The sequence below is a fragment of the Saccopteryx leptura genome, chromosome 2 (assembly GCF_036850995.1).
Source record: "Saccopteryx leptura isolate mSacLep1 chromosome 2, mSacLep1_pri_phased_curated, whole genome shotgun sequence".
Classification (NCBI taxonomy): Eukaryota; Metazoa; Chordata; class Mammalia; order Chiroptera; family Emballonuridae; genus Saccopteryx; species Saccopteryx leptura.
This window is the reverse complement of record NC_089504.1, coordinates 77,577,151-77,589,484: the sequence shown is the minus strand read 5'-3', so window position 1 is coordinate 77,589,484 and position 12,334 is coordinate 77,577,151. Positions and strand designations below refer to the sequence as shown.

Sequence of the window (12,334 nt, the reverse complement as noted above, 5' to 3'; positions counted from 1 at the left end):
ATGAATTATAAAAAAAAAATCCTGCATGGAATACCAGAGAAATAACAAGCGGAATTACCACAGTGCTACTGCTAAAGGTTTCTCTGTGACTCGTTAATGAGAATATTCATTTACATTTACATTGTTTCTTTCAGAATAATGATGTCCCATTAGGGAAGACTAAAGGGTTATAGACTCAGAAATGCAAGAAACCTCATTACAAAGGAGGGGATAGAGGCTGGTCTAATTGCTCTATAAGGGTCCAAGGTTACACTTGATAGGACAACCAGAAACAAGAGGGAAAGGTTTTTTTTCCCCTTTGAAATAGTTTAACATACTGTGAAGTTGAAGGAACAATATGCTTGAGGAATATAAATACAACAGACAGTAGATCTTATACCATAATGACCATATGGTCATTAACTATAATGTGGCTAACTAGAGACATGAATGTGTGTTTATATTATGTACAGCTTCATATACCAATCTGGAGAAGGAATATGTAAAAGCAACTATTAAGCTGGGCAACATATTGTTCATACTCACTGAATGTCCTTATAAAAGAAAGAAAATTTTGTTCAAAATATCCCTCTTGTTTTCTTGACTTTTGTTAAAAGCAATGAAGCATCAACCGAGTACATTTTAAAACTTCAGCAATACAACAAGCAAAAAAATTCAGTCCTGTAATATTGTCTCTCAATTTTAGGAATGTTTTATTTCATTTAAATAAAGCTCAATGCCATGAAAGTACTCCAAAATTGAAAGAAATGTAAAATGCAGTTATGTTTAAATAAAAAAATACATACATCATATATATAGAGAAAGCTCGTTTTTCTGAAAATTATTAATAATGGTAAAGGAAGTAAATAAAACTACCATAGAAATATGGGTCTAATTTCAAATTCTTTCTTTATTAAGATAGTTTGTTCTATTCAGGAAAAATTGGAAGGAAACCAAAATCAATTATCTTGAAAACATTACTTACTACTTTAAGACACTATTTACTATTTCTGAAGTAATGCATGTGAGAAAAATGTCTAAAAATACTTATTTTTAGGGAGATGTTATTTTAATATTTCAATTTGTCTAGAAATAACATATTTACAATGTGATAGCATAAAATTCTAATATTGGTCAATATTCACAGAATTTTTGTAGTGTAAAGAAGTATATAATAAATACTACCAAAAAAGGTGAGATATTAATAAACAATAAACATGCTACAAAATATTGTTTATTTTTCACTACTGCTATGCCTTTAAATATGAAAATGTATAACTGTGCATATTAATATTAAATTCCATTTAATAGTTTCTATTCCACATGGGCAATATTTAAATATCTCCAAAGGAAAAAAAAACATAAGATATATTTTTCTACTAATTAAAAGTAGAATATTGAGTTAATGACTAATACCACTTTAAAATTTTTACATAGATTAATATACCTATAAATTAGATATATAAAAGATACTTGCCCAAGCTTTTTAATATAAAACATTAATTTAATACAAAAGAGGTATAATACTAATAAATTTCATTAATTAAACTAGGAACATATACTCGATCTTTAAAAATACTACATATTTCCTTTTTTAAAAAAATTTATTTAGATTTTATTTATTCACTTTTAGAGAGAGAAAAGAGAGAGAGAGAGAAAGAAGAGGGGAGGAGCAGGAAGAATCAACTCCCTTATGTGCCTTGACTAGGCTAGTGCGGGGTTTTGAACCAGCGAACTCAGCGTTCCAGGTCAACGCTTTGTCCACTGTGCCACCACAGGTCAGACAATATATTTCCTTTTAATAAGGGAAATCATTCTACTCCTAACAATTAATTTAATCAAGTGTTTGGCATATAATTTTTTTTAAAAAGCTTTCAGAAATATCAGCAGAGAAGTAAATGTGGCTCTTTAGTTTTTTAACTTCATTGCTGGCCTTGCCAGCTTTATCCTGATAAGTTCACAAAATGACAAAAATGTCCCTACCTTTTGATTCCCTTCAGCACTTGTCAAGATGCTCTTTTCAGAGGAACTCTTGTTGGCAGATCTATTCTCTGACAGTTTTTCATTTGCTGTTTTTAGTTTCTCCTGTAAATACTCAATTTCAGATTTTTGTGAGACCATGAAGGTTTCTAAACTCAATAAAGATGGTTGTTGAAATACCTATTTAAAAAAGAAGTATATGTTCAAATACAATTATATCCTATGGTACTTAAAATATAATTATATCTTATAGTACTTATATATCTGCAAATATTTAAATATAATACTATATTAATATGTCATAACTATTCAGAGAAAGACAAATTTCATTTCAATAATAATCTCTAAACTAGGATTAGCTAAACTTCTATCATTCTAATAGAACGGCATTTTCCTACAAAATAACCAAGTCTGTATAAACATTTTCATAAATAATGCTGTCATACAAATTTGCAAGAGAAAAAAATTAAAGCATGGTTACATGATCCACACTACTGACCTATAGATTATTTCAAATCTGTGATTATATACATGTATCTCTTCATGAAATACTCAATCCACCATCTGATCATCAAGAATTATGCTATACCATAGAATATCAAACTGGGAAAAGGAAAACAACAGCACTATAAGTCTAAGTAACTTTTAATGTATCATAATTTCTTAATAACAACTCAAAGAACTCTGACAATTTTAAAAGTGAATAGAGTTCACAGTCTTCTCTTTTGACATTTATTCCTATGTAAGATAAACTTCTAATAGTAAAAAACACATTTTAAGAACAGAAATCACAAGGAAAATAAGATTGGAGGAAACCTGTTCATGAAAACTAACATTCTGCAAAATTCTATTGCCATCTTGACTAAATATATTCGAAACTATTAAAACCCAATACATATATGTGATTTCAAATTAAAAACCTCATTTACAAAAATCAAAAGCACTAACTCATAGTAAAAAGATTTTGTTGATTTCCAGCAAAGAAAAGTCAAATCATACGACTCCACTACTATATAGATCTAGTAGCCTTGAAAATAGATGCATTTAAAATATAGATCCCCATACTTTCTAAATGACATTCTTAAAGACTATCAGAAAAACGTTTATGTCTAAATTTTCTGAACAAATCATGGGATATATTATCTTTTTCTGGTTTGGACCACTTTTAAAAAAAAATATTTTATTTATTGATTTTAGAGAAAGAGGACAGAGAGAAAGTGGAGAGGAGCGGGAAGCATCAACTCACAGTCGTTGCTTCTCAAATGTGCCTTGACTGGACAAGCCCAGGGCCTGGAACCAGCAACCTCAGCATTCCAGGTCAATGCTTTATCCATTGCACTACCACAGATAAGGCAACTACTGATACTTCTTTTTTTTTTTTTAGTATATTGGCAAAATTTTTCTAATAATAAATTGCAATTTTATTTTTATAATTAGTTGAAGCATCTGTGGTTTATATTATTACACTTCCCTCACATATAAATCACTTGATTTGCTTCCCAACCTTTATTCTGTCATACTACTAAATATTTTCCTGTGTTATTTATACAGTGTACTGCTGCCACATTTACAATATAGTAAAATCTTACTTTAATACCTTGCTTTGAACATTAAACAAATTACTTTATTTCCTTTTATTGACTGATTAACTGATTGAGTTCAGTAAGAGAGGAAGTGAGGAAGACAGGAACATCTATCTGCTCTGGTACGTGCCCTGAAGGGGGATCAAACCAGCAACCTCTGCACCCCAGGACAATGCTCCAACCAACCAAGCTATCCGGTCAGGGCAAATTAAAATACTTTTCTTCCAAACTCTAAAGGACTTTACCTTATTTTCTATTCTCTCTTTTAATAACTTTACAGCTTTTATCTCTTTAATTTTTTTCCTGATTTGTAAGCTAACATATAATATTTATAAATATATCTTTTGATTGTGCTGTCAATCTAAATAAGTTTCAAAGACTACCTGCTCTTACCCAGGTTTCATTTAATAAAATTATTAAGAATATATCAAACATCCCATCATTTCCAAATAAATTTTAAAAAAATAATTCAAGACCAAACAAAAATTTAGAATAAAACAGGACAAACATAACTTTAATTTATTGGTATATCCAATAAGCAATCTTGTGTTAATAAGTGAGTTTTCTAAGTCATCATTGGATTAAAAAGCAATAGATAAAAATTTAAAGACATTAGTATTCAGTCAAGGAGCTACAATGATTAATAACTCAAATATTAATGAAGACATTAAAAATGCTCCATCAGTGGATAATGTTACTATGATAGTCAAAGATTTCACACTTAGGCAGCATTCCTTGAAAGGACTCAATTACTAAAAACAGATCTTTAAAATTAAAAATAAAAAAAGCTATGAAAGTAGTGATTAACACTAGAAGCCAGGAAGATAATATAAATAAATAAATAAATAAAATGGGTTGTATCTATTTGGTTTTAAAATTATAGCTATAGCATTAATTCAACAGACCCTGTATAAATATTAAATATGTAGATATAGTCTTCACAAGAAAACTAAAACATGCTCCCAGTTTTTAAAAAATGTGGCCTTCTCTCTCTTTCTCCCTTGTTGCATGCAGACCCCTTCCCTTTTATCACTTTTGCTAGAAACATGCACAAGAAGTACTTCACATTTCTCTTAATATGATCATTTTTAAAAGTGTAAGTGAAATGTCAAATGACAGTCTCACGATGAGTGAGCAGAGGCTATTTGTGGCAGTAGTTATGCTGCTGCAGCCAACTGCTTGCAACTGTGGAATGTGGTCCACTACTGACACATCTAATGATTTTTTAAAAGATGCGAGTACTTTGGATTTCTAAGGGAAATCTCCTACTTTTAAAATATTGGCCAGACATAATTTGACTTCTTCATTTTGAGTACATGGTGATAAGAGTATATACTGCTACAAATTTCCAGGGGAAATTTTGAAATATGCATGAAAGCACTGAAAATTTTTCAAGTCATTGACTTAGCATTCTAATCATGGTGAGGGTGATGATATAGAAAGATATAAATGATAAACAGCTAAGTGACATAAGCAGGTTACAAAAGAATATAATGTGTAGAAACAGATTTTGGCAAATATACATAGGAAAAAATGTTATAGTGTTATTGCTGAGAGGAAGAATTATATGGAAGAACTTTTTTCATGCTTATCTGAATTTCCTTTTATTTTTTACAATTAATATCACTAAATGTTTTTTAATTTTTATGAAAATAAAAGGAATTAAAGTTTCATATTAAAAATAATAATAGATAACTGAAATATAAATGAAAGCCTCTCATAATCTTATCTCTCAGAGTACTCTACTGCTAATTTTGGGATATACTACCCAGAATTTTAAAAAAAAGAAAGAAAGAAAACCATAGTAATTCTGCCCTTTAACCTGCTTCTTTAAATACAATTTATTTTTTAGAACAGTTTTTTTTTTTTTTTTTTTTTTTTTTTCTTCATTTTTCTTAAGCTGGAAACAGGGAGAGACAGTCAGACAGACTCCCGCATGCGCCCCACCGGGATCCACCCGGCACGCCCACCAGGGGCGACGCTCTGCCCACCAGGGGGCGATGCTCTGCCCATCCTGGGCGTCGCCATGTTGCGACCAGAGCCACTCTAGCGCCTGAGGCAGAGGCCACAGAGCCATCCCCAGCGCCCGGGCCATCTTTGCTCCAATGGAGCCTTGGCTGCGGGAGGGGAAGGGAGAGACAGAGAGGAAAGTGCGGCGGAGGGGTGGAGAAGCAAATGAGCGCTTCTCCTGTGTGCCCTGGCCGGGAATCGAACCCGGGTCCTCCGCACGCTAGGCCGACGCTCTACCGCTGAGCCAACCGGCCAGGGCCCTTTAGAACAGTTTTTATACTTATTGGGTTCTCCTATACCTCCCACTCTCACATCCAGTTGCCCCTACTAGGCACCTATAAAATTAACATAGCACATTAATGAACCAATATTCATACATTATTTTTAACTTAAGTCAACAGTTTATTCAAATTTCCATGGTTTTTACCTTATGTCCTTTTCTGTTCCAGGATCTCACCTATGATACCATAATACATTTAATGTCAAGTCAGCAACTCTTGGCTATGATAATAATTTTGATAACAGTGACAATTTTGACTAGTACTGTTCAGGCATATTATAAGATGCCCCAGCTATTTGAATTTGTTTATATTTTTCTCATGATTAGACTGGCTTACTGGTTTGGGGAAGATCACAGAAGTGCCATTATCATCATATCATATCAAAGGGTACATACTATCAACATGGTTATTGGCCCTGGCTGGTTGGCTCAGCGGTAGAGCGTCGGCCTGGTGTGCGGGGGACTCGGGTTCGATTCCCGGCCAGGGCACATAGGAGAGGCGCCCATTTGCTTCTCCACCCCCCCCTCCTTCCTCTCTGTCTCTCTTCCCCTCCCACAGCGAGACTCCATTGGAGCAAAGATGGCCCGGGCGCTGGGGATGGCTCCTTGGCCTCTGCCTCAGGCGCTAGAGTGGCTCTGGTCGTGGCAGAGCGACGCCCCAGAGGGGCAGAACATCGCTCCCTGGTGGGCAGAGCGTCGCCCCTGGTGGGCGTGCCGGGTGGATCCCGGTGGGGCGCATGCGGGAGTCTGTCTGACTGTCTCTCCCCGTTTCCAGCTTCAGAAAATACAAAAAACAAACAAACAAACAAAAAAAAAACACGGTTATTGACCTTGATCATCTGGCTAAAGTAGTGTCTGTCAGGTTTCTCCACTAAAAAGTGACTCTTTTGTCCCATATCCACATGATAGTCAATTGGCCTGCTTTTTAAACTTAATAATATGTATAATAATATATATGAGGCTATCCCTACTTATCCTTATCTTTTTAAATACTATTTTTACAGGATTAGGAAAATCAGGACAACCAATTTCTTGTCTGTGAAAGTTTATTCTAGTTATTGCTCTTAAAACCCTAGAATCTTTGAAAAAATAACTTTTTGCTAAGAATTATTAGTACTTTATAAATAATTTTTTTTCTCTAATATCAAAAATCCTAAGCAACTTTTCAGTTTACAGTCTTGGAAGATTATGGTATGGTGCTAGACCAAGTATGGCCAACATACGGCCCACGGGCCGGAATGAGTTTATGCAGACTGCGATTAAATTTAAATATTTTTCACTACTTTAAAATCTCAGCTACTCAGAGACGAAAGTGTCTTTGATTATTGGAAATCGAGAAATTTAAGAAGATAGTGATACGCAGAAAAGAATTCTGCATGTGACTAATTTAGGGTTAACTTCCAATAACTGGTCGAATGGATTCACAATACTTCTTTATTTTTAAAAAAAATTCCATTATAAAGATTTACAACTTTTGTGCTTGTCTGTACTCAACATGACCTGTTTGACATTTAGTGGGGATGTGAAACCATATTCTTTTAGGTGGAGTTTGCCAGTGCGCACCCAAGGTCAAACAATTCATTATTTTTGTGGTCAAGTGTGCTGAATCAAGTGGCATTGTAGCACAGACAATAGCTGCAGTTGATAACTAAAAACGTGTCCAGACTGTTTGTAAAACGAAATAATTGTTTTATTTGCGATATAACTCCTTCAAGCTCATTCTATTAATTAAATGTTGTTTTGAGTGATTGTGATACAGAATAGATATTTATACAGCATTAATTATATTTTTATTTAAAAATATTTTTATTTAAATAATGTATATTAAAATTTTTTCACTCACATTTATTCATAAACAAATTACATAATAAAATTTTGTTTACTTAAACAAATCGTTTTTGTATTTAACATTTTTTTATTTTAATATTTTGTCCGGCCCATAAAAATGTTTTCTTTCTTATCTGGCCCGTGGGCAAAAACTGTTGGCCACGCCTGTGCTAGATCATAATCTGATGAGAAATGATCAGTGAAGTACGCGTCCAAATGCCTTCAATAGGAACTAATATCTTTAAATTGACCATTATTAATACATAAGTTCTTTTTTTTGTGTGTGTGTATTTTTCTGAAGCCAGAAATGGGGAGGCAGTCAGACAGACTCCCACATGCACCCGACCGGGATCCACCGGCATGCCCACCAGGGGGCGACGCTCTGCCCCTCTGGGGCATCGCTCTGTCGCAACCAGAGCCATTCTAGCGCCTGAGGCAGAGGCCACAGAGCCATCCCCAGCGCCTGGGCCAACTTTGCTCCAATGGAGCCTTGGCTGTGGGTGGGGAAGAGAGAGACAGAGAGGAAGGAGAGGGGGAGGGGTGGAGAAGCAGATGGGCGCTTCTCCTGTGTGCCCTGGCCAGGAATCAAACCCGGGACTCCTGCACGCCAGGCCGACGCTCTACCACTGAGCCAACCAGCCAGGGCCAGTTCTTTTTTTTGTGACAGAGACAAAATGAGACAGAGAGCGGCACAAACAGGAATAGTCAGATAGGAAGGGAGAGATGAGAAGCATCAATTTTTCATTGCAACACCTTAGTTCAGTGGTTCTCAAACTTTTTGAAGTCAGGGCGCATTTAAAATCCTACAAATAATTGTAGGTGCACTATATACAAATTTCTGAGAAATACGTTATAATAATTAAGTCAAATATTAAAGAAAAATATATAAATTCCAAGCATGCTTTTATGGTAAATGAAATAAATACAACAAAATTAAATTTATACTGACATCAAAAACATTTTTGTTACATTTGTTGAGTTATACCTTTTAGAATTCATAAAAAAGGGGGATTAAAAAATTTAAAAGACGACAAAAATGTCATCTTTTTATATATATATACACACACACACACACACACACACACATATATATATATATATATATATATATATAGAGAGAGAGAGAGAGAGAGACATTCTTAGTAAGATTTCGTAAATTCGGCAGGTCCCGGCACAAATGTGTTTTTTCATTCTTGTGTTTATGAGAAACATGAGCCTGATGTGTCCTAGCGATTTCTTCAATGTTTGGGCATATATTTGAAAGGCAAACTCTCATTTCCTTGTCAATACGTTGAAGAATTCCTCTCTTTTTACTCTTGTGTTGAGTGCAGAAAGCCCCCACCATATATATCATCTTAACTTTACACCAAACAAAGGATAGAAGAAACTTGCTTCTAGTCTCTCTGGAGAACATGGGGTGTAGTGTAAACAATCTAGCACCACAGCTTAACAGCCTTTTGCAACCTAATCAGGCAAGTGAGGTGGGGGGTTGGGCAGACTGTCAGTTTACAGCCAATTCCCCACACCTCTGTCCCCAAAAAATCTAAACTCCAAAAACCCTCTGGTTTTTTGGTCCCCAACAGGCACATGTTTCTCTGGAATACCATAGGGCGCACCTGGAAATCTTCTAGGGTGCACCAGTGCACCCTGGCGCACACTTTGAGAACCACTGCCTTAATTGTTCATTGATTGCTTTCTCATATGTACCTTGACCGGGGGCCTACAGTAGATTGAGTGACCCCTTGCTCAAGCCAGGTACCTTGGGCTCAGGCTGGTGAGCCTTGCGCAAACCAGATGAGCCCACGCTCAAGCTGGCAACCTCGGGGTTTCGAACCTGGGTCCTCCATGTCCCAGTCCGAAGCTCTATCCACTGCACCACCGCCTGGTCAGGCAATATATAACTTCTTTTTCACATTAATCCACAAAGGTAATTCTGATCAAAAAGCCCTGTAGAAAATACAGTGGAAGAAGAGGAAATAGAAGAAGACTTTAAGTGTTGTACCAATTACTACTAAAATATATTTATATATATATAATTTAATATTTAGTCATGCTACATTAAATTCAAGCAATATTGTGTGGCATTAATTCAGTGGAGGCTGAGGAAATATTGCTTAGTAAATAAAAAGAATTTCAAAGCTATAACAGTTGCAAAGAATAGTAAGTTCAATTGTTTTGTCTTATTAGTAAGTTTTAATTAGATATATTGTTTCCTACTATATTAAAATAATAACTAACATTTAGTGAAAAAGTATTGAGTCCCAGCTGTAGCTAAGCATTTCATATATATTATCTCACTTATTTTAGAAATTTATAAATTCCAAACCTGGCAACATATATTATCTACTATACTATTCTGTCTACTTTGTGTATATATTTGAAATTTTTCAAATAAAAATTTTACTCCCCCCCAAAAAAAAACAAACAAAAAACAAAAATATTTCAAATGGACATGATACATCAGCAAAATTAATAGTTTCTCCCAATATAATATCTAAGTGAAAATTTAGAAGAGGTTAAACATATTTGTGTTTAAAATCAATATGTATATATATAAAATATCTAACATAATCATATAGATATATATATATAGATATATCAGAGATATTGACACCTTGATTGTTCTCTGAAAAATCAACTAAAATCCTCTTGGAAAAAGACAGTGTTAAAAATGTAAAAATAGGCCCTGGCCGGTTGGCTCAGTGGTAGAGCGTCGGCCTGGCGTGCGGAAGTCCTGGGTTCGATTCCTGGCCAGGGCACACAGGAGAAGCGCCCATCTGCTTCTCCATCTCTCCCCCTCTCCTTCCTCTCTATCTCTCTCTTCCCCTCCCGCAGCCTAGGCTCCATTGGAGCAAAGATGGCCCGGGCGCTGGGGATGGCTCCATAGCCTCTGCCTCAGGCACTAGACTGGCTCTGGTCGCAACAGAGCGATGCCCCGGATGGGCAGAGCATCGCCCCCTGGTGGGCATGCCGGGTGGATCCCAATCGGGCGCATGCAGGGGAGTCTGTCTGACTGCCTCCCCGTTTCCAGCTTCAGAAAAATACAAAAAAAAAAAAAAAAAAAAGTAAAAATATACATGTATTTTATTAAAAAATGTATATATATTTTCTCCTCATAAAATGCCTAAATCCCTGCAAAAACTTGACACTTTATTTAAAATTGATTTTAGAAGTACAAAAATATATAGTCAATTTTTATTTTTTATTTATTTATTTATTTTACAGAAACAGAGAAAGAGTCAGAGAGAGGGATAGACAGGGAAGACAGACAGGAATGGAGTATAGTCAATTTTTAAAACAAAAATTATTAGCTGAATTATGCATAACCTGAAAATGAATGACTTTAAAAATAGTCATACATTCTTTTAAAAAATAAAAAAGTAATATAGAATGATATTGTAAATCAAAATAGTCTTATCACAAAAGTGCACAATGGAATTACTTACATGCACCAGCGTAAACTCACAACTCACTTTTATAAGGACTACTAAATTGAGTAATAAATGTCTAATATCAACCATGTCAGCTTGCACTTTTTTTTTATCTTGCAGTCTTTTAAAATATATAGATATCTGCATTTCTTCAATAAATTCACTTTTAATCCAAATATCCTCAGGTTGCATTTAGAAATCACAAAAGACACTGAAATTATTTATTCCATTTATATAAAATTTAAACTATCACCATCCCTCTCATCAACACCATCCTAATGTCACATTAGAGCAAAGTTCTCTATTATAGTCAGTCAAATTAAATTCTCCTCTATTATAAAAACTTGTGTGGTACAGCTAACTTAGTGAAGACAAAATGAAAGTAAAAATTTAATTTCATAAATTTAACTACTTCCATTCACCATATAAAACTTAATACTGAATGAGTTATAAATGAATGTTTTACTGGCCTACAATGACATTCAGTAGATGACAAAAGTATCTTTGTTACACCCACAAGCTAATTACTGTTTCTATGCTTTAAATATCACACTGTATTGATAAAAATGAGTGATATTTACATGTCAAAGAAAAGTGTTTAGAATATTAACTGTGTAATATACACACTGACTATTGATACTACTCCTAAGAGTAAACTATTCTTGGATTACTTAAAAATTAAGATGGAAAGACTAAGTGATTTTTCTATAGCTTTGTTTTTTGCCTTTAATAGCAAAATTTAACACAAAGGGTTTTTCCTAATATGTTATTTGCCTCATACTCTGCCAGAATTCTGAATATTTAAAATATACCTGTTAATAGTACCCTAAAACAAATTTCTAGACTCAATTAATAAAATTTCCTCTTCAGTGTATCTCTAAATATGTGACTTTTAGGTGTAATCCATTACTTATTATACACATACTCTAAGTTTTAAAAATATTTGACACTTATGTCACCAGTAAAAAAAAATCAAAATGTGTGCACTAATGGTATAAGCAAGGGACTATGCTTGTTATGCATTATCATCTCTATACATTAAAACCTCAATCATACTCAAACAAATTCACTAAAGTGTGGTTTTCAATCTGCTAACTATGCATTCCATAATAGCCTGTAATTATTAAAAACTGACAAGAAAGCTACGCCACCTGTGTTTATGTGAAGCCAGGTAATGAAAAAAACAACAACGCTGTCATCACCTCTCAATTCCTGATTGCATTATCAAAACTGTAGCCGAGTTT

General features: G+C 34.4%; 1 protein-coding gene across 7 annotated transcripts in view; it reads right to left on the bottom strand.

Moving 5' to 3' along the window:
- CNTLN (centlein) overlaps positions 1 to 12,334 on the bottom strand; it is a 360,970-nt gene that overhangs the window by 188,333 nt on the left and 160,303 nt on the right. For all 7 annotated transcript variants that reach the window (XM_066368220.1, XM_066368223.1, XM_066368224.1 and 4 more), the window contains one exon: positions 1,963 to 2,139. In XM_066368220.1, the coding sequence (XP_066224317.1) occupies positions 1,963 to 2,139 (177 nt within the window). The remainder of the gene's footprint in view (positions 1 to 1,962; positions 2,140 to 12,334) is intronic.